Raw genomic sequence first — 27250 nt, forward strand, 5'->3', positions numbered from 1 at the left:
ACCTCCTAATGGATCTTCCTGAGTAGCTCTGCTTCCCACATCTGTGATTTTATGTATATCATACCGCCACCTTCTGGATATCTATTGGATGTTTTTTGTAACTACACCACTGTAATACCTACAACAATTAATCTTTTGTGAATATTTGCCCATTTAAATACCTAAGACTTGTTACAACTGTTCATGTTTTTGGTGTCTCATCTTCACGGTTGTCTTCAATCCTCAACTTTTCAGTTTCATTTCCCACTTTCCATATTTGGCCACAACTTCCAGTTTTCGTTACCTCACTATCTCTAGTGATTGTTTAGCATTCCGGATTTACTCTGATAAAGGAGTCAGATTTGTCTTTTTGCACGTAGACACAACCGATAAACTCGGACCCCACTACAGCAACACATGAGCGATCCATACTGAGACCACCTTAAGACTTTGTTTGATTTATGGCTCAAGTAGTAACAGGCTGCCACTGGAGCGCTAGGGTCCTACACCAAAGTATGCAGTGGTGGGTAGAATGATGACAAATACTGTAGGGTGAAAGGCTGATCGAAGCATTAGCATAGGATATCAAGCTTAAGCAGCTGGGCTACAGCAACAACAAGTTCCAACAAGAGCACCAGGATGTGCAGTTTCTCATTCAGCTCTGTTTGCCTTTATTCTTCTACATATACATACCATAATAATTAAAAATCCCACCATCTGGTGTCATCCAAAAGAAAACACAGCATGTCTGGTATAAACAATCAACCAAATTGTTTAAAATGCCACTGTGTCAACACAAAATTTCCTGTAGGACAAAATGTTTTATTACTAAATGAGTCTATGAGTCTTTGCAAACTAAACTAGCTGTCAAAGAAAGTTGCAATAATAAATGTAATCAGAAGAGGGAAGCGTTTCTCCGTAGAACCGAATACCTCTGAGCACTTTTAGAAGTGTGAGCTTACAGGCAGGTTGTAGACGTGTGCTACTGAACACAAACACTCCTGCAGCGTGTACTGTACCAAGGGCTACTGCAGATTTGCATACTTATTAAGGTTTGACTGGTAGTAAGAATGTGTGATGTGCAAACAATGAGGAAGTATGGAGAAAGCAAGAGAATGTATTGTAATAAAGATGTGTATCTGGGTATTAGGACAGACCTGATTCATTGCAGAGTTCAAGGTTATTAGCATATTACCCTTAAGCTCTTCTTTGAGACCTCCTCTTAAGCCCTTCCCATTTTCTCATCTGGATTAAACAACACAGCGTTAGCTTACTAGCAGAAGATAATACACATCGTAAGCTAAGTGGTGTTGTGGGATGGACAACCATATCTAATATAAGGTTAAATCTGAACTACATCCACTTACAGTAACAACATTAACTTCATGTCAAGAGAAGGAAAAAAAGAGATCCTGGTGCAGAAAATATTCCCACATTTCCAAGCCTAGTTTCCAGAAAAGAAGAAACGTTCCCATGCAGAACGTCACTGGTTTTGATGACAGCACATCGGCCGAGCCTGGTCTGCTTCGTTTTAAACACAAATACAAATATTTTTGAGCACACACTTATGCACACACACACACACACGCTCACGTCCACGTTCACACCCAGCACACATATACATATAAAAACACACTCCTCCTCTTACCCTCACTGTAGACTGGTATGTGAGATCGGTGAAGGTTTTACAGCTCCGTCTTTCACACCTGTTATTCACTAGTACAGAAAATGAAGATATGGACTTTCATGCTTCTCCTCACACTGGTGAGTGTTCATGTTACATACCTTCTTATTACTGACTCATAATAGTCTCATAATATTTTAGCCAAGATCCTGTTGGCATTCAGATATGACTACAGGGCAACTTTTATTCATGAATCTTTATAAACATGCTAAAAATATATATTTTTTTTAGTTTGTAAAGATGAATGTTTCTTTAGAAGGATTATAAATGTAATGGATTATTATCATTAACCATAATTCTCTGATCAGTTAGAAACCTGTTGGAACATACACGGCTCGTTATAATGCCTTAGGCAAAGTACAAATAAAATGTTAAAGCACCTTTTGTAATGTGATAATTATCTTTAACACAGTATCACACGAAGTTAAGGGTGGGGTTGGTGATTCTACCAGTTTGCTGCATCAAAGGATTCACTCTTGTGCATTTAATTCAGGTTTTTTGATATCAGGTTAATCATGAGGTAATAAACTGAAATTTTAACACTGAGCACTTCAGATGAAGTTATTGTTATTTATCGGTTAGCTTTCATAGTATTATAAAGCTTGTAATTTTTCCAAATTTTTTCTAAAAATGTTAGCAGTTCTGGTCATGGTGACTTAGTGGTCTGCATGTTTGCCTTGTACCTCTGGGGTTGGTGGTGTAACTCCCATGTCTGCTTATGTGTAAAGAATTAGCATTTTCTCCCTGTGCTCTGCTTTGGGGGTTTCCTTCGGGGATCCCAGTTTCCTCTCCGCAGCCCGAATACATGCATTGTAGACCCACTGGGATCTCTATGTTTTCCATAGTGTGTGACTAAGTGTGTGTGTATTGTGAGAGAGAGAGAGAGAGAGAGAGAGAGAGAGAGAGAGAGAGAGAGTGTGTGTGTGTGTGTGTGTGTGTGTGTGTGTGTGTATTGTGAGAGAGAGAGTGTGTGTGTATGTTTGTGTGTGTGTATGTCTATGTGTGTGTGTGTGTGTGTATGTGTACTGTGAGAGAGAGAGATTGTGTGTGTGTCTGTGTTTGTGTATGTGTATTGTGTGTGTGTGTGTGTGTGTATGAGAGAGAGAGAGAGAGAGAGAGAGAGAGAGAGAGAGAGAGAGAGAGAGAGAGAGAGAGAGAGAGAGAGAGAGAGAGAGAGAGAGCGTGTTCCGCCAAGACATGCAGCATAGTTCCTTATATTGGAATATCCTTTCACTGGAATTAGTACAATGATCTTTTACATTTTCTTGTGCTTTCTTTATTCTTTCCCTTGGTAAAGCTAATGAGAATAATGTTAACTGTAAATCAGCATTACGTAACTCACCCCCTTTAGGTAAAATGTAACACATCAAAACATCGTTTCTATTTCTATTTCTATTATAACACTCGAATATCAATTAAAATGAATTTAGACAAGTCCTTGCATTAACTTACAGTAATTTAGAGTAACGGCTTTAAACAATTGCTCTTAATAAAACACTCGATTACAGTTTCACTAAGAGTGGACAAATAGCAAGTTAAATAAATACATACATACATACATTCATAAATATTAGGTGTTCGGTTAATCACATGTTCAACTTCTTATTTGCAAGTCAAACAACAAACAAACAAACAAACAAATAAATAAATAGTTGTTTGGTTAATCACATGTTCAACTTCTTATTTGCAAGTCAAATAAATAAATAAATAAATAAATAAATATTAGGCGTTCGGTTAATCACATGTTTAACTTCTTATTTGCAAGTCAAACAAACAAACAAACAAAAACAAATAGGTGTTCGTTAATCACATGTTCAACTTTTTATTTGCAAGGCAAATAAATAAATAAACAAACAAATAAATAAATAAATAAATATTAGGTATTCGGTTAATCACATGTTCAACTTCTTATTTGCAAGTCAAACAAACAAACAAACAAACAAACAATAAATAAATAAGTAAATAAATATTAGGCGTTCAGTTAATCACATGTTCAACTTCTTATTTTTGCAATACTGGCAAAATGAAACATGTTCAAAAACATAGAATGGTTATAGATGATTTAGCACCACTCCCTTTGACAATACAGCTTTAAACATCGAATCATTCCTCTGGTTCTGCGGGAATAAATCTGTTTCTACTGGTTTTGACTGAAGAAATGACATGACGTATCACCAAGCATCCCAAAAATACCCAATAATACATTAGTCCAATGGATTGGATTCGGTACATGTTCAAAAATAATCATTTTACTGTCAATCAATGGCTAAGAAAGGGACCTTTTAATACAGCACAATAACTCTGTGTGTTGATTATCTATTCAGAAATAATGGATGTATATCAATAGCCAATACGAACCAATGACAACGTAACAAAACTAAATAAATAAGTAAATAACTAGGATCACTTTACTAAAGCAAACCTTTCACTAGATCAACACAACTTTTTTCTGAAGAAGCAGCTAAAACAATATACACAAGGATTTGAACAGATGATCTTCTGCATGTCTACGTAAACACATGTAGTTGTTGACATAGTGAGGTTTATTTAACATTCATCCAACGAGCTTCCAGTGTTAAAACAAAACTTCATTTATTACAAAGAGTTGACACCGGTGTCTCTTTCTATGTATATTATAAATAAACCTCGTAGAGAAAACGTCAACATATTCCACAATTATATTGACACGAAACTTTAATAGTTTGCAAAACTGTTACGATGTAAAACATCAAGACATCTTTACAACACATTTCAGGATGTGTTCTAAAGAGAAAAAAGCAAATCATCACTTTTGAGGTCATAACAGTAACAAACATTAATATTAGTGATGTACCTATCCGATATTTAGGATCGGTATCGGCGCCAATCCAAGCATTTTGAGTGGATCTGGTATCGGTGGTGCGTGACCGATCCAAATCCGTTACCCGTGGTCACTTTTCAGAGCGCCGCCAGTTGAATCCATTCCGTTTGAGGAATGCTATAATGAATTAAACTTCATTCTGCGTTTTATTTACAGCATGCTGCTGCGTCCTGAAATCAATGGGCGTCGGAAACGTGTGTGTGGGACAGGACACGTCCATTTTTTATTTACTTCCGACGCCCATGCCCTTGGTGGTCGAATAATGTCAATTAACTAACTATTGCTTGAACTTATAAGAAAAATAAACTTATATATTAAATTACATTAATGAAAATAAATATAATACATTTTATGATAAATATGTTGCACAACCGCCAGCGACAGACAGGCAAGTTATGCAGGCGCCCTTTCCGTTTACCTCAGCGCGTTAAACATGTCACTCATTTGGGTGCAAGGTTTACTGTTTAATACATTTCACATTGTGTTTCAAGAGTTCTAATATAAGATTCATTTCAAAATGTTGCCTTTTCTTCAGAAAATAATTTAATTTAATAATTGCAGTATATATGGTATAGATTGTTACACCACTACCTGTTAAAATACTGTTTGCTACTGCATTCATACTTTTTTTAAGGTTTCTTGTGTTTTCATTTTTCATCCAGTAATGTGGACATTTTTGTATTTCTTTGCCAGAAACAAATAAATAATAAAATAATACAAAACTAAATAAATAATAAAATAATACTAAAACAAATAATAACTAAATGAGTTGTATACATTCTTTAGTTTTAAAGGTAGAAAAAACACAGGTATCGGATCGGTATCGGCCGATACTGGCAAACTCTGGTATCAGAATCGGATCGGAAGAGAAAAAGTGGTATCGGTACATCCCTTATTAATTTTCCATTACAGTAACAAACAGTAACAAACATTAATATATATTTAAAATACATATTAATGTATATTAGTGCGAACAACCTGATCTAGTGTCAGCTGAGCAAACCTTACAGTAACACGTCATCATTTACCCATCGGTGACTGATACTGTTTAGTTTTACTGTATTGCTTTTTTTCACATGCATATGATTTTTAATCATTTGATATTATGAAATTCATGTTCTGTGTTTGTTAAAGCTTTTTCAGCCAAGGACAAATAAAGCATAAATCTTGTACAGTCACGGAAAGACAGATAAGAAAACAATGACATAAATGCATGAGCTCATTTAATGTTATTGCAAAACACAAGAAGATTTTTGTCTGATTTGACTTCAGCATTTTCACATTGTCTGAAAATGATCATATCCATCACCTTACATTTTTAGCTGTCAGGGAAGGTCACACAGCACATGCAAACATACGCAGATTTAGCATGGAATTTATTCATTTAAATAAAAATTAGGTCTTTGTAGGAAACTGTAGTACCGGACTTGTAGCCGTAATAAGTCACGTTGATCGATAAGAACTCTTATTCTATCATTTTGTGTTGAAGAAATAAAAGCTGATTCACTCACTTCTCTCATTCGCACAACTTCTCTCATTCGCACAGAGCGTCTATTTCTCTCGACTTTGTTGACAAGATGATCGCACAGATACATTGTGGACATTTTGACAGCTGCTATATGAGTACAATCCTAATTGTTGAGGCGTACGGATTTTTCGCTATGGAGCAAAAAAGACTAATCACAAAAAGGTCTCGACTGTCTACGGAATTCTTATCCAGTGAGGTTTTAACTATATTTATGCTAACTGACTACATTTACATGTAGCAGTGTGTTTGGTAAACTGGCTGCTTACACAACATGATTGTTGCAGATTGTTGCAAATTTTTGAAGCTGAAGCAAGATTAAAAAGTTTATTAGATTAAAATATTTATGATTATTAGCAAAAAGAAAAATTTTCATCTGTTGATCATTAATCATTTATACCTTGCACAGTGGCTTAGTGGTTAGCACGTTCGCCTCACACCTCCAGGGTTGGGGGTTTGATTCCCACCTCCGCATTGTGAGTGTGGAGTTTGCATTTTCTCCCAGTGCCTTGGGGGTTTCCTCCGGGTACTCCGGTTTCCTCCCCTGGTCCAAAGACATGCATGGTAAGTTGATTGGCATCTCTGGAAAAATTGTCCGTAGTGTGTGTGTGTGTGTGAGTGAATGAGAGTGTGTGTTTGTGCCCTGTGATGGGTTGGCACTCCATCCAGGGTGTATCCTGCCTCGATGCCCGATGATGCCTGAGATAGGCACAGGCTCCCCGTGACCCGAGAAGTTCGGATAAGCGGTAGAAAATGAATGGGAGAGTGAGTGAGAGTAAATGATGCAAACATAATAAAAAATTAACAACTGAAACATGACAGTATATTTCAGATATAAAAGAGCAGTAATTCATGCTAATTATATGATTAGAGTTAATCCACTGGTGCACACCTTAACTTAATCTTCCTTTGTGTAAATTCGTATGCACTCAGAATCATGAGTTATACAAACATTTTGCCTGAAATTATGAAATTTCCTCATTTCAAACCATTTACAATTAAAACATTATTTTTAAAATTTGATACCTATTAGAACACGAATAGCATCGTAAATAAATTTAAAAACCTAGCATAAAATTTACATTAACATGAATCAGATATGTTTCAGATTTATCCTTCTAAATAACATGTTGTTATAAAACATATTTCGTGTTGCAACCTGTACGGAGCTTTGAATGACTCATTGATTTACAAAATATTTACTGATTTACCATTTATCTTAATGGAAAACTGACACCATGTTTATTAATCTGGTAACAGCTTATTAATTCAACAAATATTAATATGAAACCTCCTTTGAAAAAAAACAAAAAACAAAAAACAACAACAGTTGCTTAACAGCAAACCCAGACCTGCTCAGACCTGACCTTCAGACCCTCAGACTCAGACCTCACACTGCTATATTTGTATAGGTTTTAAATTTTATTTATTTATTTATTTATTTATTTATTTATTTATTTATTTATTTATTTGAATCGACGCAAAGGATGTTCTGTCACATTTCGTCCTCGTTCACATTTTAGAATAATAAATCCATAAAAAAGTACGGTAACAAACAATTTTATAAGATCAAACTAGATAAAATTATATATTTGCTAGTCATCTCTAAATAGGTTTATGTGGTCTTGATCTGCCAGTGTCAGTGATTTGTAATAGTCAGAGGTTTTACATCAGATGTATCCTTAGGTGCTTCAGGGCAGAAAGATAACCAAGCTGCATTTTCTTCCAATTTCAACTTAGAAAAAAAGAAAAACTTGTGAGGGAACACGAGGTTACAGCTGATTATATGTAAATGATCAATTACTTTGGGCAGGTTTCAAAATAACAAAGATAGAACTGAAATGTCAGGAAATGAAGCCTACTGCCTACTGCCTACTACTAGAAATGAAGCCTACTGCTGTGGTATAACGGGAATAAAACACTTCAGGTTGTGCTTATAGAGGAACATAATTAAGTTCGGAGTGACAGAAATGACCGGAACTGTGCTTCACATCTGGCCTCATTAGATTAGATTAGATTAGATTAGATTAGATTAGATTAGATTAGATTCAACTTTATTGTCATTGTGCAAGGTACATAAACAGAGCCAATGAAATGCAGTTAGCATCTAACCAGAAGTGCATAGATAGCTTATTTACAAGTGGCGGTGAAATAAATAAGGGTATGAGGTTATACAGAAGGTGTAGTAATATGTACATATAACTGAATAAGGGTGTATATATATAGTGTGGTTTTTATATACAGTAAGTATGATACAGTATGAAGTGGTATGACAGATATAGCTGTACAAAAGGAATGGCATTATGAATATATACATCTATATCTATATACACAGAATAAACAGAATAAATATGGATGGACACACAGAAGCGTAATGATAGTTTTTGGGCGGTGCAAGGATGCATGATTTTAAAGTGGTGCAAAATAGTGCAAAACACAGAAGAAAAAGTGACAGTGCAGTGGTGATAATTAACACCATATCAGCTGCTCAGTGCAGAAACAGCCACGGGAAAGAAGCTATTTTTCAGTCTGTTTGTTCTGGCTCTGAGACAACGGTAGCGTCTGCCCGATGGGAGAAGTGAAAAAGTCCGTGGTTGGGGTGAGACAACCATAAACACATAAAATATTAATCATTGCTTCAACAATGACCGAATGTTTCAACCGACAGCTTCTCGTTGGCTTTGAAAGGGAACGTTGGAAAATAACTAGTTATTCCTGTGCACAAAAGTCTTCTAGGCAACAATAAAAAAAAAGGCTGAGATAGAAAAGGATATGCAGATACAATGATAAGGATAACGTGTTAATACATGTACTTAGGAAATCGTCACTGATCTGCCTGGGGTCTGAGTGAACGCTGGCGCGTCTTGGCTGCCGCTGCTCTCCCCGATAACAATAATTAACATCATATACACTGCATAGTCTACAATGAGGATCTATTTCTTATGGCTTGTACTTGCCTGGACTGTACTGCATCTTGTACAGTCCGCAGTACTGTTTCAATACTCTGCTGCTGAACTTTTGAGTTTCCGTCCGTGTTTATATGATTCAATACCTCCTGTACTGCTTGCTCATCCGGGCACCTTATATCTGCCTAGGCGGAAATATATTCATCGTGGCTCTCAGCGGAACTTCTGGTTTAATAAATCAAGTGATATAAAGTCATTATGGTCAGCTGTTCGACGCCCACCAAGGAACGCCGGTCGCCGCGCCGGTCAGCGTGTGCTGGCGAACATGGCTAACTCGGCTATCTCGGCTACCAGACCAAGCAACAACAGCACTGTCAGTTTCGGTCTTCTTAACATCCGCTCTCTTACGAGTAAAGGGCATCTTGTGCAGGATCTTCTTGCAAATCGCAAGATTGATTTTCTCTGTTTGACCGAAACATGGCAGCAACAAAATGACTTTATTGCACTCAATGACGCCATTCCGCCAGGGTTTGTTTACATTTCTCAACCACGTGATTCTGGTCGAGGAGGAGGTCTGGCGATAATCTACCGTGAGAAGTGGAGACTGAGGTCAGTGAATGTTTCTGTCTCCCACTCATTTGAGGCTGCAGTTTGTCGGCTCTCTGGATCTACTCCAACTATTATCAGCACTGTATATCGACCACCAAAATTTAACATGGATTTTATCCCTGACTTTGCTGCTTTTTTGAATGAAATAACTACTCTTTCACCAAATATAATTCTTGTGGGGGATTTCAATATTCACATGGATGATGTTCACAACAACCTTGCTAAAAAATTTACATCTTGTCTGGATAGCTTCGGACTGCAGCAACATGTGAATTTTCCCACGCATATTAAAGGACATACTTTGGATTTAATCTGTTGTTCAGGTGTCTCTCCAGGCAACCTCAATGCAGACTTTTTTCCATGTACTGATCATCTGTTACTGTCCTTTAATGTTGATCTTCCTCTTTTTAAATCAAAATCTTCACGTATTATATCATTCCGGAAAATCAAGGACATTGATTTGGACAACTTGTCTTTAAGCATTGCAAGTCTTCCTAGGGCTGACAGCTGTTCCACTCCAGATAATTTGGTCTCTCAGTACAATAATAGTCTCCATAATTTGTTGAATACTTTTGCTCCAGTTAAGACTAGGACTGTTTCGTTTACTGTTACTGCACCCTGGTTCACTCCTTTTCTCAAGCAAAAGGACGACAGCTTGAGAGACTTTTCAGAAGAACTGGCCTTACTGTCCACAAGGAAATGTACTCAGAACATATGTCTCACTATAAAGACACTATTGCTAAAGCTAAATCTACATACTATTTTGGCTTAATCGGTTCTAATGAAGGGAATTCAAGGCTTCTTTTTTCCTTATTGAAAAATTTTACAACACCCCCTGACTCATTTCCCTCTCATTTGTACTCATCTGATTTCTGCAATACTTTAGCATCATTCTTTACCTCAAAAATGGAAGGCATTCATCGTCAACTTATGGCCACTCCTGTTTCTACTCCATGTGTCTCAGTTCTACCTGTTCCTACACAATTGTTCTCTGAGTTTATTCTGCCCACAATTGATGATATCTTAAAACTTATTCATCAATCTAAATCTTCAACCTGTGTTCTTGATCCTTTACCAACTGTCCTTGTTAAGGCTACTGCTTCCTCTCTGTCCCAGTTTATTATGGATATTATTTATTCTTCCCTTACCACTTCCCTGAAACAGCTCTATTAGTCACAAATGATTTGCTTATAGCAGCTGATTCTGGTTTACTATCCATCCTCCTTCTCCTTGATCTGAGTGCAGCTTTTGATACAATTTCCCACGATATTCTTTTAGACAGGCTTTCCACTATTGGCATCACCAACATGCCTCTGAAATGGTTTCATTCATATCTCTCTGATCGCACACAGTTTGTTCAACTAAAATCATTCACCTCTTCTGTAGTTTCCGTTACCTCTGGTGTTCCCCAGGGCTCTGTTCTTGGCCCTTTGTTATTTATTACTTACCTTTTACCCCTTGGACATATTTTTCATAAACATCAGGTTAAGTTTCATTGCTATGCGGATGACACCCAGCTCTACCTTTCCACAAAACCACATTCCAAACTCCCTCCATCTGCTCTTTCTGATTGTCTCATTGACATAAAATCATGGTTTTCAGCAAATTTTCTTAAACTAAATAGCAATAAAACTTCTCATTATAGGCACAAAAACTGTGCTTAACAAATTTTCGAATTTTCTTATTTCCATTGATGAATCTCTCATAGCTCCCTCATCTCAGGTTAAGAGTCTTGGTGTCATCTTTGATAGTACCCTTTATTTTACCTCACATGTTAATAATGTTACTCGGGCTGCATACTTTCACCTTCGAAATATCAATAGGCTTCGTTCCTTTCTCACCACTCAATCTACCACCACTCTTATTCACAGTCTAGTAACCTCCCGGCTTGACTACTGTAATTCTCTTCTTATTGGGCTTCCTCACAAAACCCTTCATAAGCTGCAACTCGTTCAAAATTCTTCTGCCCGTATTATCACTCATACTCCCTCTATCCATCATATTACACCTGTTCTGGAATAGTTACACTGACTTCCCATTAATTTTCATATCAAGTATAAAATTCTTCTTCTAACATTTAAAGCTATCCACATATCTTGCACCTTCATATATTCTTGATCTTCTTCATACTCCAAAACCAACTCACACTCTTAGGTCTTCTTCTTCCACTCATTTCATTGTTCCCTCTGTCCGTCTTGTAACGATGGGGAACAGAGCTTTCAGTTACTCTGCACCTCAGCTCTGGAACTCACTTCCATCTGTGCTCCGTAATATTGATTCTCTTTCATCATTTAAATCTCAGCTTAAAACTCATCTGTTTAGTTTAGCATATTCTAGATCATGATTTGTAATGTTGGTCCAATTTTTTTTCTATGTAAGTATTTTATAACTATATTTTTTGTTCTTCTTTTGTACGGTGACCTTGAGTGTTAGAAAGGCGCCTTTAAATAAAATGTATTATTATTATTATTATTATTATTATTATTATTATTATTATTATTATTATTATTATTATTATCGAAAGAGTATTAAGTAAGAACAAGTCAACAGTTAAATGTGCAGCATTTCATTGGTTTGGTAAAAACAATCAAGAAATTCTGTATGAAAGGGTGAAAAAACCTGAATGTGGCTTGTGTAGCATTTGATCTAGAAAACGGCACAAAGGCAGAGAGATAAATGCAGCCAAAAATACTTCAGCATTAAAATAAAGTCATATAAAATAATTATATATTTCAATCATTATGCTTAAAATCTGAGGCATAAACATTTAATACTCCTTCATTTAATACTTCTTTCTAAATATAATTCCATATGAAATTACTTTTAAGTTGCTCCCTAAAACTGATGGTGATACACTTTTACTTCTAAATATCTGGTTCGGTACTCAATTCAATTCAATTTTATTTGTATAGAGCTTTTTACAATGGGCTTCGTCTCAAAGCAGCTTTACAGAACATAAACATAGAACAGAAGTTAAACATAAGGAGAAAAAAGAATTAATATAGTAAAAAATTAAGATATATATATAGTTCACAGTGTGTATGTATGTATGTATGTATGTATGTATGTATGTATGTATGTATGTATTTGTCAGAATGTCCATGACTCTGTAGTTACATTTCCCGGACAACAGATTTTGGTGCAAGTCTTTCTTCTTAAACTTTACGTACGATAATAAATGAAAATCCAGTTCATCCCGTTTGGGTGAGGTCGGGGCGATGACGACGCAAGGGTCTTTTTTCTACCTGATACATTTGTGCATGTTGAATTTGCAGCTGTAGTCTTGAAAATCATTCACACTTCAAGGTAAAAGTTTTATCATCGTGTAAAATCGATCTGAAATAACGACAAACGTTTCTGGAAACATCCACACTCTAAAATTAGCCTGCGTTCTCGCGGCACTCGTTGCACTCGTTGTGTATTCTTTAATTAAAACACATGAAATGTACAAAGCTAATGGATAGAAGGAGAAAAAAAATGTCTTTTAAATTCTTTGGCCATAATTATTCATTTAGAAACATTATTAACACAAAATTAATGTAACTTTGTGACAGCATGATTATGAGAATTTAATCTGTACTCTGTTAAATGATAAAGTCATGAAATCTTTCCTGAACTATCTTTTTGTCTGTCTGAGGGGTGTCCAATCTTAACAGCTTTACTGTGGGTGTGTGGCTTTGTTTTTCATTCCAATCAATCAGGAGCCACACCTGATTTCACCTGTTTTTTTCAGTTGATCCTGGCTTTCATCTGTGGATTCTGCATAGTTGGTATGAATACCTGCCCTTTCCAGATAAGATTTGACACCCCTGATCTATATCTTGTCATCTAAAAAGATGTTTGTTTGTTTTTCCATTTGTACTGTATTAAGAGGCCATGAGCAAGGACCTTAACCGTCAATTGCTCAGTTGTATAAAATGAGTTCAAATGTAAGTCACTCAGGATAAAAGTGTCTGATAAATCCTGGGAATGTATTACTGTATATATAAAACACGTATTGTTGAGCTGTCATTGCCCAGTGTGATTGTTAAAAGTCTGGTTTGTCAGTCCTACAGAATATATACTATCAAAAAAATATAAACATTTCTCATATCATTCATGTATATTGCTAACTTAATTCCTTTTATTACTTTTTTAATCTTAAATTATGTAAAAGCAAAATTTATAACAATTTCAACAACCAGCAATGTACTAATTCTATTATTAACACTGATATTAAAGTAAAATAAAACAGTTTTAATAGCCTGTGAACTTCAAAAGTGCAATTTTCACGACCCTTCAAAATGGCTGTAAGGATGAGTCAGCAGAATCCACGCGACAGAATCAATGGCCATTTTCATACGTTCAAATGAGTCCATAAAGCTATTCAGTAAAATGCAGTTTCTATTCTTTTTTTTTTTAAATAGGAATAATAGTATAATTAAATAATAATAATAATAATAATAATAATAATAATAATAATAATAATAATAATAATAATAAAGTAGGCTTTTAAACATATTTACTGTAAAAATCATGGCACAATTAGAGTCCAGTAGCTCTAGGAAACCGCTACTTACTATATAGAGCTGACCCTGATCAAATATATAAATACTGTATATATAAAACTATACAAGTATTCACTTAGAAAGTGAGTAGTGTCATAAATACACTGACACGTTTGAAATTACAGTAGCTCAAATGTTTTGCCTATCAAATGTTTGTGGTATATCTCATGGAGTTTTTCTTTATCGTATTAGTGTGCAGTTGCAGTGTCGGCCTACAGCAAGATCAGGCAGAAGAGAACATGGATCACTGACTCCTTCACCATAGAGGAAGAAAGTCCTGGCCCTTTCCCATATGTACTCGGCACTGTGAGTATCTTTCTGATAAACTGGTACAAATGGAATCTTTGAGGAGACTTTTACATCGTTATAAGTCTTTCTCAGCCTTTGTGCTGATGCTATTATGCAAAAAAATAAATAAATAAAAAAGGGTTGGTGTGGGGTTTAGTTTGTGATGACATATTTATTTATTTATTTATTTATTTATTTATTTATTTATTTATTTATTTATTTATTTATTTATTTCTGAGATATAATTTGACTCTTGAAGCCCAGTTACTTTCTCCTTTTTTAAAGTTGTAACATTCCTCCTATTAAATATCTTTGAGCCCTATATTTAACAAAATTACACATGTTTAGTAAAAATGCTTTTTTGTAATGCTGTGCAATATGATATAATATAAAAAATGAGAAAACGGAATTGGAGGCAACCCTAAATATAATTTTAACACATTTACTATGCAATCTAACCAACATTTCTTGGTGTTGTTAATGTGTATAATAAAACATAGATCAACCCAGACTGAATCTACTTTATACCACCGTGCTGTTGAATTTTCTGGTCCTATTGGGCAGAAGGTGTTGAATACTTTTGTTTAACATAATCTAAGCCTAATAAGCAGATTTGATCATTTTGCCAATCCCACCACCAGCCAGCTCACTGCTATAATACAACAGGTACTAACCTGGAAGGGTAAAGGTTAACATGTGCTTCCTTAAAGACAGGTAATGCCAGCCAACTGTGTCTATACAGATTGCTGCTCAAGCCACAAGGCAGCATAGTACACTTGTGGGAAAGAGGATACTTGAGTTCACAGATAGCCACAATTTGCTAGCGGCACCATGATTAACAGCCATAAATCACGTTGGCATAATTGGGATTCAAAGTCTGTGATCTCCTGATGATCGGGCAAACGCTCTGTTGCATCATTTGTGCGCCATTGTTCCTCCCTTTACTTCTTTCTGTGAAAGAGCAAAGTACTGTATCATGGCTGACCCTGCATTCTGATCCCCTGGCTCAGGCAATCAATCAATCAATCAATTAATCAATCAATCAATCAGTCTTTCTTTCACTTGTGTGTGCTTTTTGTTTCAGATTCATATAGAGAAAAAATATTTAGTAAATTTTCAACTCAGCGGCAGTGGTGTTGATATGGAACCCACAGGCGTGCTGAGTATCGACAGTAAAACCGGTCAGGTCCTCGTGCATAAAAAAATCGACTTTGAGGCCTTTCAAGTCCTCAGGGTACGTATGACCTAATAAGATTAAAGTTTAGCATTTAAAGCTATACACAAATAATCAGATAAACCTATACACCTTTCATACACCTTACATGATTTATAATTCTTGTTCATTTAAATTAATCTGATAATGAGTACAGGATACTTAACATCTAAGTATTTTATCAGGGTCTGGAAATGTGTGTCACTATTTTTTTTTTGTTGTTTTTTTCCCCTCCTTTGATTGTAATTCATTACTTCAACAGTGTAAATAGACTCTTTTCTAATTGCAGCTAAAGTTTGAAGCAAAGAATGTCTCGAATGACAAAGTGGACACGAGGCTCGGCGTTGAGGTCAAGGTCCAGGATATTAATGACCATGCGCCGGTTTTTAAACCTCCTAGCTATAAAAAAGATATCAATGAATCTGAAACTCAAGGTGGTGTAACAATATGCACACAAAGTCCATGTGTTGTGTTAGCTACTAGGTTACAATACAGTGAAGTTAGCCACTTTTTGCTAAATCATCTCGAAGAAATTTCAAGTAATACATAATATACATTAAAATAATAATTACAATAAAATTCCATTAACGCAAGAAAGATTTACAAACTATATTTTATTTACAAATACATCAATATTACACATTTATAACACTAACTCAATTGTAATTTTTATTCATTTTTTTGCTCGTTTATTAGTTAATCATTAAAACTGATTAAGCCAATTATTCTTAAATCAACGATACAATGAATGTCTCTTGTGCCGTGGCTTGTTTTCATTGTATTGCTACTTCAAGCTTCTGAAATGATTTCTATCTGAAATGATTCTATTTCTTTTTTGCAACATACAGTAATTCATTTTGTCAGCGTGAAAGTGAAACTTTTATTCTGTGAGAAACAGATATGCAATTATCATATATCAATATCTGATCTAATATCTGATCTAAGTTTACCACAACCAGAAAATTTCCATTGCAGATAGGGTTCATCTGAGCAGCAGTGAAAGTTTCCACTGTTTTGTGGCTGAGTTATTTTTAACCCTCCCGCAGACCTTGTCTGAATTCCTATGCAAATTAGGAGCGCCGTGTCAAGTTGACTGTTTTGACAGCTTATAAAAAATGAAGTATATATAATAGCCCCCCCCCCCTTTTAGTCTAACTTTTTAGTTTCCAACATATTAACATATATTTTGCAAAAAAAAAAATTGTAATATTTGGTATAATAAACCTCATTAATATGCAAAAATGCCTCATTTTCTAGTAAAGAAAAAAATAAATTTTGAATTATTTTCACTATAGAGGCACAAAAGTTAATGCACAATTACAGGCTGGTATATTTCAAAGCCAGGAGATTGTTTTGAAACCATTTTGATCATTTTTAATGTCAGCAAATATTAAAACCTGTTTTTTTTTTTTCCAGGCCAAATTGACTTGAATGCTTATAAATCAAAATGCAATGCCCAATGCTCGTGTGTGTGTGTTTGTGCGTGTGTGTGTGCATCTGTGTGCGTGTGTGTGCGTCTGTGTGCATGTGTGTGCAGTATAATTTCAGGTAGATCATATTTTGCCCTCTGCTAGGCAAAGGCATATCAATATGTACTGTATGTAGCTATTTTTTTTTCTGGAGGCCTAATGAAATGCAATGCCCTATTTGTGTGTTGGGAAAGAAAAAAGGATAGGATGAATTTGATGAATTCACACGAATAGTGCATAAAGCATTCACTTATTATGAATAAATGATTATTATTCGCTATTTAGAAATAATCATAAGCTTCATTATAATGATGGCTTAATAAAAAGTTTATTGAAATTCGTAACACTAAGCTTGAGAAACAAGATTAGATGTTAATGCTCAAAAGCTAACACTGCCTCTATAACCTCATTTTAACATCAGATTTTTGCACATTCTGTATGAACAATGCCGATTTGTACTAAAACAAAATATCCCCAACAGGTAAATTGATTCTGACGGTCTTTGCGTCAGATGATGACGACGCATCCACCAACAATGGCACCTTCGAAATCAGACTTGTCTCAGTCACCCCAAAAACAGATAATGTTGAATTTTATATAAAACAGAATGCGGACACAGGAAGTATTTATTTCAAAGGCTGTTTGGACTATGAGGTAAATCTCACCTTTCTACGTAATGCAGTGGTTTTATTGTAATATGCTAATGTCTTTTACCCAACATGGTTTTGTTAATGGTTCTACACACACTTTGTGAATTTGTGAAGTCTCCCAGCAGGCACAGGTACACAATCATAAGTACAGTGGCTTGCATAAGGATTCATTCACACACACACACACACACACACACACACACACACACACACACACACACACACACACACCGTTAACTTTTAAATATTCTGTGGTGTTAAAACTTGGAAGTGAATTCAACTTAATTGTGGAAAAAATCTACACAAATCAGCCAATAATATGAATGTATTCAAACACACACACACACACACACACACACACACACACATACACACACATAAACAAACACACATGCACACACACACACATAAACAAACACACACACATGTGCAAACACACACACCCACACACACACACACGTGCAAACACACACGCCCACATCCAAACACACACACACACACAAACAAACATGCACATACACACACACAAAGACAAACACACACACATGTGCAAACACACACACCTACAAAAAAGCACATACAAAAACACAGACATAATCTGCACTCACATAGCGTGTTCTAGAAATAAAACCAACTAGCGTTTAATTCCAGCATTTGGACATTCGATGTCTGAGAACAGATTGTTCTGTTGCAGTGAAATACTAGAATTGAAAAACTAGTCTAAATATAATTAGCATGTTGTATCTTTATATTCAAATTTACAATTTCCGTAATTTCACTAAAGGGCAGTGGTAGGTCAATGGTTGTGATGCTGGAGCCCTGATCAGAAGATTTCTTTTGCAGAAGTCACGTAAACAACATACATTTTTAAGGCTGCCAATAAACGTCATTAAACGTCATTAGAACTTTTTGTCAGTAGCAGAGTTTATGGGCCTGCGTTTGCGCCCCCTAGTGGAGTTTTTCTATTACAGTCAACAAAACGATTTTAATTCAAAACATGGATTTGATAGACAGATTTAGAATATAGTAGAATGTAATAGTGGATTAATTTTTATTAATTATTTCCAGAAAGCCCAGAAATATACCCTCCTGATTGAAGCGAAAGACAAAGGAGACAAAGTGCAGTTGTCCAGCACAAGCACAGTGGACGTGAACATCGTCGACCAAAATAATCACCTCCCTGAATTCACTGGTCACACAGTAAGTACTAACCTGGATATACATTACGCAAACTGACTAATCAGACTGCTCACACTCGATTAAACTGAAGTTCCAATATAATCATTTGTAAAAATAAAGAAATACAAATATAATACAATATTTAAGGTAATCAGCTAAAAGCTCAAATCTTGATATTTCACATATTTATATAATTAACATAAGTTGTTTTTAGGGTCCTGGAAAAATAAAAGAACGAGAGAGTGAAGTGGAAGTTCTACGTGTACAGATAAAAGACAAAGACACAGAAGGTTCACCAGCCTGGAAAGCTAAATTCACTCTTCACGGAGATGCGGATAACTATTTTAAAATTCAGACGGATCCCAAAACTAATGAAGGAATTTTGACTGTTATCAAGGTATGATTTTTTTTGCAATGAAAAGTACATTACAAGTTGTACACAGGGGGGGCACAGTGGCTTAGTGGCTTAGTGGTTAGCACGTTCACCTCACACCTCCAGGGTTGGGGGTTCGATTCCCGCCTCCGCCTTGTGTGTGTGGAGTTTGCATGTTCTCCCCGTGCCTCGGGGGTTTCCTCCGGGTACTCCGGTTTCCTCCCCCGGTCCAAAGACATGCATGGTAGGTTGATTGGCATCTCTGGAAAATTGTCCGTGGTGTGTGTGTGAGTGAATGAGAGTGTGTGTGTGCCCTGTGATGGGTTGGCACTCCGTCCAGGGTGTATCCTGCCTCGATGCCCGATGACGCCTGAGATAGGCACAGGCTCCCCGTGACCCGAGGTAGTTCGGATAAGCGGTAGAAAATGAATGAATGAATGAAGTTGTACACAGAGTGAATCTAGCTACATTTGTTTGGCAGACTGGAAATCGCTTCACATGGTTAATTTTGTACCATCTCGACTGTATGTAGTTCTGAACTTTTCCATATTTTGTAATATTACAACCTGAACTGAAAAAGATTTAATTGAGATGATGAGTCATGAATCTACACATAAAAGCCCATAAAGGTGAAGTGGAGGAATTTGTCAAAGACATTTTGGATACTCAGCAGACAAGTGAAAATATGAGACGTACAGTAAGCAACCTTTCTGGTTTTGTCACCAAACCCTATGAGCCTGAGAACCCTAAAGTGAAATGTGGTTGTTTATCAGTCTCTTTGTCTAATTCCGTCTCTAATTAATAATTTAGTCTCCCAATGTCTGCTTGTCTTATGTTTTTCTACAGGAGTGGGTAGGAATGTGTCAATGATTTAAATTGTAAATCACTTTATACTGCTAACCATACAACTTCCCATATTATGAGTTATTTTCTGTTACCTTCAGCACAGTAAGAACTTTCTACTAATTTATTTAAATTGTTTACATGCTTCACAAACGTTATTTCTGCTTTATTAAATAGGCGATGGATTACGAGCAGCAAACTTCAAGAAACGTGTCAATCAGTGTGGAAAATGAGGTGCCCTACTTCTCCTGTAAAGTGAAAAATCCTACTTCGAACGGTTTATGGGATGTAGAGATTTTAACTGAAAAGTCCAGCATAATTAAAGCTAAAGCTTCTCAGCTTTATAACGCCACTATCGCCGTCGAGGACATCAACGACCCGCCAGAATTTGTACCACTTGTTAAAGAAAAAATGATCATGGAGAATGCAAAAGTTGGAACCTATTTGGTAACCCTTACAGCCAGAGACACAGATAGTTCATTCGCCAGCTCATTTTAGTAAGTGAAACTATCTTTTTAAAGGTTTCTTTAGATCAGGGGTGTCAAACTCAGGTGTGATTATATTTGTCCCGCGAGATCATATCAAATGTGCATTACAGCTGTCTAGCCGCATGCTCCGCTAATACTACAAATCCCAGAATGCCTTGCCACTGTATTGACGCATAGTCACGCACAGGAAGCGCCCCTCATTCTCCGTTGACAGTCGTTAACAACCATGTTACAGTCACATCGGGCAAGTTAATTCGCCCTTCACAAAAACGGTCAAACGAAAGATGGACAATAGGAGCTTTCAAGACAGGATGGAGGCAGATTATCTGTTCACGAATATAAAGGACAGACCTGTTTGTCTCGCGTGCTAACAAAGCTAACGTGTCTGTAACAAAAGTATATAACATAAGAAGACAATATAACAAGAAACATTATGAGAAGTATAAGGACCTGGACGTAAAGCAGAAGCTCCAGAAGGTGGAGGAGATGAAAAAAAGTCTGGTTTCCCGACAGACTATGTTCATGAAAGCTACATCAAAAAGTGAAGCTGCTGTAAAGGCTGTAAAGCTTTATTGTGGCAGCAGAAACAGCAAAATCTGCCCTTTAACGAGGGAGAGTTTGTCAAAAAGTGTAGGGTCAAAGTTTGTGACATGAACACCACGATGTGTCTTTTATTTCTAATTTAATTTCTTATGTGTTTGTAATATCAGGCTCCGTTTTTTCCAAATCCTGTGTTTAAGCAAAACGAAAGTTTGTTTCCATGAAAAAGGTTGTTGAACTGGATGTTGATACCATCTTGCTATCTCTATCTCTTCCAGCTTTGTTAAAGGAAAAGATAAAGCTAACTGGATGAATGTAGATTCAAAGACTGGGCAGGTTACTACAGCCAAAGTTCTGGACAGAGAATCACCATTTTTGGAAAACAATGCCTACAATGTCACTGTGTATGTTGTAGACAATGGTAAGAAAATAGTAAGGTTGATCCATTAACTTTCTTTTTTGATATGTTGTAAGTAATAACAAGTTGTGGTTAGTGCTTAGGGCAAACTGGTTTTGAAGGTTTTGTATCTGAAAGCCATCCAAAGTTACCCTGTACTCAGTAGGCTGACTTCTGGGGGTATGTGGGTCTAGTACAAGAACTTCTATCTTTTCAGTATTATGTATAAGGAATTTAATAAACTAAGCCTCCAGTGTCTAACGTCCTTTACATACTTAAACTAAGATTTGCTAAAAACTGCGTGTCATCAGCATTTCTGCAAAATATTTTACCCAAAGGTAGCATATACAGTATATGGGAAAAAAAACAAAACAACAGTGGGCCTATAACAGGTCACCATTTACGTGTACAAACTATTAATGAGAGTGTGTGTGTGCCCTGCGATGGGTTGGCACTCCGTCCAGGGTGTATCCTGCCTCGATGCCCGATGACACCCGAGATAGGCACAGGCTCCCCGTGACCCGAGAAGTTCGGATAAGCGGTAGAAAATGAATGAATGAATGAATGAATGAATGAACGAACGAACGAACTATTAACAAGCAATCAAATAAGACCTGAGACAGGAGAGAGCCTTTCTGACAACATTTTCTAATTTATCAAGGAGAATAGTATAATCATTGGTGTCAAAAGCTGCACTAAGTTCAATCAACACCAGCAAAGAGAAAATGTCCTAATTAGAAGCCAGTAGTAAGTCATTTACCACTTTAACTAATGCTGTCTCTGTGCTTTGATAAGGGATAAATCCTGACTGATACGCTTTATTAATGTTATTCCTACGTAGATGTCAGGAAATGCCTGGACTTTTCCCTGCCTGGACACTAGGGGGACATTTTAGCAGTTTTTGTGTCTTCTACCATGTGTCTTTGGTTTGCTGTCACTTGTTTGCTGTTGGTTTTGTTTCTGTGTCAGTGTTTCTGCTTTATGTTCCTGGTTGCCAGTGTTTCTAGCCTTGGTTATTTTTCCCCCTAAATAAAACCCCTTATGCGTTATCCCCGCATAAGGGTGTGTATTTTATCTGTGAAGACAAACCCCACGTACCCTGACAGAAGGACTCAGCCAGACTCAGACCCAGCGAGATAACTATGCCTGGTACCTACTATCTGTGGAGCTACTTTTTCTGGAATACTCTTTCAGGCCTTTTGAGAAAATTTTTCCCCCTGGATTCCTAGTGTTCTTCGGTGGACTTCGCTCTGCACCTGTTCCTGTAGGGGACGCCGCTTCACTTCCTGTTTTTCCGTGGAGGACACCGCAGGGGGATGTTACAGGCTTATATTTTTTGCATTTTTTGTTTATTTTATGCTCCTGTTGTGAAGGTAGTGGAGAATTTTTTCCCGCCATCCCTCCTTTTCTCAGACATGGGTCTGGCCGCAGATTGTCACTCGGCAATTCTGCTGGCTGGGGACGTTGCTCGGCCTTTCTGCCCGGCTGTGAACGTTGCTTGGCTCCCTCTGGCTATGCCGCCATTTTCTTCGCCTCCCCCCTTACCTGCACCGTCGTGTTCCTTGCTCTCCCCACCTGCCTCACCAACCCAGGAAATGCCTGGACATTTCCCTGCCTGGACAATAGGGGGACATTCTAGCAGTTTTTGTGTCTTGTACCGTGTGTCGTTGGTTTGCTGTTGGTTTTGTTTCTGTGTCAGTGTTCCTGTTTCTGTCTTCCTGCATTTTATGTTCCTGGTTCCCAGTGTTTCTAGCCTTGGTTATTTTTCCCCCTAAATACAGTAAATCCCCTTATATGTTATCCCTGCATATGGGTGTACATTTTATCTGTGACGGTATGAGCGTAACTGCTGTACTGCAGTATTTTGATATTAAACTAAATTTGGAAGTTGTCAGGGATCGAGGTCAGGTTTTTTTTTAAAAGATATAGGTATCGTAGCCAGTGTTAGAAGAATAGATTTTTTTTGCTAGATTATGAAGCAGAAACTAGAAGAAATGTATAGTGCTACTAAAAGAACTTCGGAGAAAAGGGAGAAATATGCCTTTATAACAAAATAGAAGTTCTGCGATGGATTTCTTGTGCAAAAAAATACAATTGATTCATGTTGAAAATATTCTGGGTTTTTTTTTACATTTGTAATTGTTATCATTGAGCTTTTCACATATTGTATGGTATCTTGTATGATGGTTCCTGTAGTAAACACTATTTCTTGTAGTAGTCAGTTTCTTCATTGGTTTTTTCTCTAATGCAACTTTTTTTCAGGATACAAACATAGAACCCAAAGGGCAGGAGCAGATCTTATATAAAAATATTATATAAGAACACAGAAAATATTCTTTCTTACCACTATGCTTTAATTGACGTTTCTCCATAGACTACATAATAACCAATTTGCTTTTTCCCCCCTGTCATTTGACCTACAGCTGAACCTCCACTGACCGGTACAGGGATGGTGGTCATCTATCTAGTAGATCAGAATGATAATGTGCCGCTGTTGCAGAAGGCCAGTGAAAACGTATATGTGTGTTTATCAGACGAGGAAACTATGACTAACATCACTGCTGAAGATCTGGATCTTGCACCATACAGTGAACCATACCACTATGAGCTCCTGGGAGATGTCAAGGGAAATTGGAGAATCGAACCTAACCCTGGTACAAGTTTAGCTTTATCATTGTCTTATTTTACCTAAAATTGGGATAAATCAGTAGACACGGATCATGGTTTTATGATCCAACAATTTTTTCGACAATTTTTTACTTAGCTTTCGCTAATAAGAGTTGGTTTGACCGATACAAGTAATCCTTAATAATATCAATGCTTTACTGATTGCAACTTCTAGTTACTGCAAAAGAAAAGAAATAAGTAATAGTAATAATAGGCTTGTGCAATTTTAGCCGACTGAGTCATACTTGGATATAACGGCTCGGGCGTAAGAAATCAAGAGTACTCTACATTTGACCCTGCTTCTAATCAGCAAATAAAAATGTAAAACATGTGTGTAGAGAAAATAATTCAATTTAAGACAAACCATAAATGTGACAAAAGGTTAAAAATATGATGCATATGTTGCAAAGACCTTGAATACTATAACAGCTAATATACTGTATTACAAACTATATGATAATAATAATAATAATAATAATAATAATAATAATAATATATAAATGTTTATTTTTATGTTGCGTATCTGAATATCCTGCTACATCTCATGCATTTGTTGCTTATTGTTTACACTGTAAAACTTCTGCAAAGCTCAAAGAAGTCTATGCCAAATTATCTGTAATCTTTAGTTTGCTTTTTAATATATTTAACCACAATTCTTGTTACTCATTATTATACTTATAATATTGTACAAACATCAAAATGCTGAATTAATGTGTCATAATGAATACATAATGTGATCTCTCTGCAGGAACGACTGTAAACCTTATCCGAGAGAAGAGCGTACTTTCAGGACGTTATATGCTTCAGATCAAAATATTAGACAACCAAGGCATTGGTTCGGTCCAAAACGTGTCCGTCACTGTGTGTGACTGCAGCATTACACCAAACTGCCATGTTCAGAGATCTGTGTCTGCACAAACAAGTCTTAGTGCCATTGGGATCATAATTCTCGCTTTCTTGTTACTGCTAGGTAAAGCTGAGATTTTTATTTATTTATTTATTTATTTATTTATTTATTTATTTATTTATTTATTTATTTTATTTCATTAATTTTAAACTTTAATCGTGTATATTCACTTATTTATTTTTATTCTTTCCTCTTCTTCTTCTTCTTCTTCTTCTTCTTATTTATTTACTTATAAATTTAAAGGCTGGTTTGAGACAACGGGAAATTGTTAAAAGCATTATACAAATACATTGAATTAAAATTTAATTGAATAGATTCATTAATATTCACATTATGCATTAATTTGATCTTATCCTTTCATTTAAATGAAATAAAAGACATAAGAAAAATTAAGTAAATTAGACAGGGCATCCAAATAGATATACAGTTTCAGCTGAACAATAAAAACAATCTCTTTTTTTAAAAAACCATGAAGTAAATAATCAGATGAGAAAAAAAACTCGGATTTTTTCATTGTAACTTTGAACAAATGTTTTAAACTCATGGTATCTTAAGTATGTAACCTAGTGAACCAGCATTAATGTATTCAGTGTTAGAGATTTAAGCACTTATGTACGTCGCTCTGGATAAGGGCGTCTGTCACATGCTGTAAATGTAAATGTAAATGTAAATGGATTTGTCCAACGGATATAACGACTAAAATGTTTGTTTGTTTGTTTTTGGACAGTGTTTCCTCTAATGGCTCTTTTGCTATCGTGCAAACCACAGAAAGCTATGATCCCAAGTAATGATGCTCCTGGCTGGTATCTTATTAACTCCAACATTGAGACACCTGGAACAGACTGCAAGGTTACTGAAAATACATTCAGATCTCTAAACCTTATAAATATGTAACCCATATGTTGGATTCACATTAAAGAAAAGAAGGAAAATATCTACTAGGTCTGAGATCACCAAACACTTAAAATAGCAATTTATCTTGATGTCTGGAGTCCGGGTTCAGGGTCTCACACCATGATATAAATGATATAAATTATATAAATTATATAAGAAATGTGTGTCTGCACTTGTATGAAACCTCGTCTTATTTTGTATAACGGCTTGAATAAAACACAGACACAAAATTAACCAAAATGAATAATGTATTCACTAACTTTCTTTTTACTTTTAAACAGTACTGTAGGTTTATGTAACTTCCTTGTTCTGGTTAAATTTAACAAAGAAAAAAACACTTTTTAAATGGAGCACAATTTACCCATTTAAGAATAAGATATTATTTAACAATTCCAATAACAACAAAAGAAAATATAAATATCCTAAACAGTCCATGGACAAATGTATAAATACCGAAGTTCACAGTTGATGTAACGTTACCTTTACAGTCCTGTGGGGGCGCTGTCCATCCAAATAGATTCCAGAGTAACCCGTCCTTATCGACCCAAATCCAAACCAATTAATTACACCGTGGTGAAACAGTCCCAGCTCATAAACACACGTTGCAAAAGCCTAACGCAATGAAACAGTTCAGACATGTGTATAAGACAAAGATTTGCGAGAATGGAAGAAGTTGAGCAGCCGCCAAAAATCATGCAGCGCGCATCTTTTACCAATGCTGGCGCACAAGTGACGTCAGCAGCACTCGACTCAACTTCTCTAATAATACATTTCACACTCAAAAAAAATTAAAAACACACACACACACATTATATATATATATATATATATATATATATATATATATATATATATATATATATATATATATATATATATATATATTAGGGGTGTGCAAAGCAGCCGGTATTTGTATCTGTATTTGTATTTGTTGAGGTGGTAAAAGTATTTGTATTTGTATTCGAGTAAAATTCAAAATAGGCATAAAAATCCAGGTTTTTTTTGCATTACACTTCTAATTTACATTATAGTGTAAGTATTATTTAATTATATTCATTATAATAATTATGGATATGCAATATTGGTTGATGTTTTTGAACATGTAACAAGGAATGTCATTGAAAAGAAAATAACATAACAGCCATTACCTCATCCATGGTTAAACCAACTAATAAAATACCATTGTGAACATTATGAACCCCACCACCACCCGTCCTTGTTGGAGGATGCTG

At 36.0% G+C, this 27250-nt stretch overlaps 1 protein-coding gene across 1 annotated transcript; it reads left to right on the top strand.

The window, feature by feature from the left end:
• Positions 1-1645: 1645 nt before the first annotated feature.
• LOC113650692 (cadherin-like protein 26) lies at positions 1646-26139 on the top strand. Its single transcript, XM_027159153.2, has 12 exons — positions 1646-1743; positions 14303-14416; positions 15483-15632; positions 15901-16045; positions 17562-17734; positions 18799-18930; positions 19124-19306; positions 20303-20622; positions 21432-21574; positions 23974-24204; positions 24966-25187; positions 25852-26139. Exons 1-12 carry the CDS (start codon positions 1708-1710, stop codon positions 26016-26018), a joined length of 2016 nt encoding a protein of 671 aa, XP_027014954.2. The 5' UTR covers positions 1646-1707; the 3' UTR covers positions 26019-26139.
• The last annotated feature ends 1111 nt before the right edge of the window (positions 26140-27250 follow it).

This window comes from Tachysurus fulvidraco, chromosome 23 (assembly GCF_022655615.1).
Source record: "Tachysurus fulvidraco isolate hzauxx_2018 chromosome 23, HZAU_PFXX_2.0, whole genome shotgun sequence".
Classification (NCBI taxonomy): domain Eukaryota; kingdom Metazoa; phylum Chordata; class Actinopteri; order Siluriformes; family Bagridae; genus Tachysurus; species Tachysurus fulvidraco.

Coding starts and splice junctions, on each gene's coding strand:
- LOC113650692 (XM_027159153.2), top strand. CDS start 1,708: ATGAAGATATGGACTTTCATGCTTCTCCTCACACTG. Junction 16,046..17,561: donor CAATGAATCTGAAACTCAAG/GTGGTGTAACAA, acceptor TATCCCCAACAG/GTAAATTGATTCTGACGGTC. Junction 21,575..23,973: donor TGTGTATGTTGTAGACAATG/GTAAGAAAATAG, acceptor TTTGACCTACAG/CTGAACCTCCACTGACCGGT.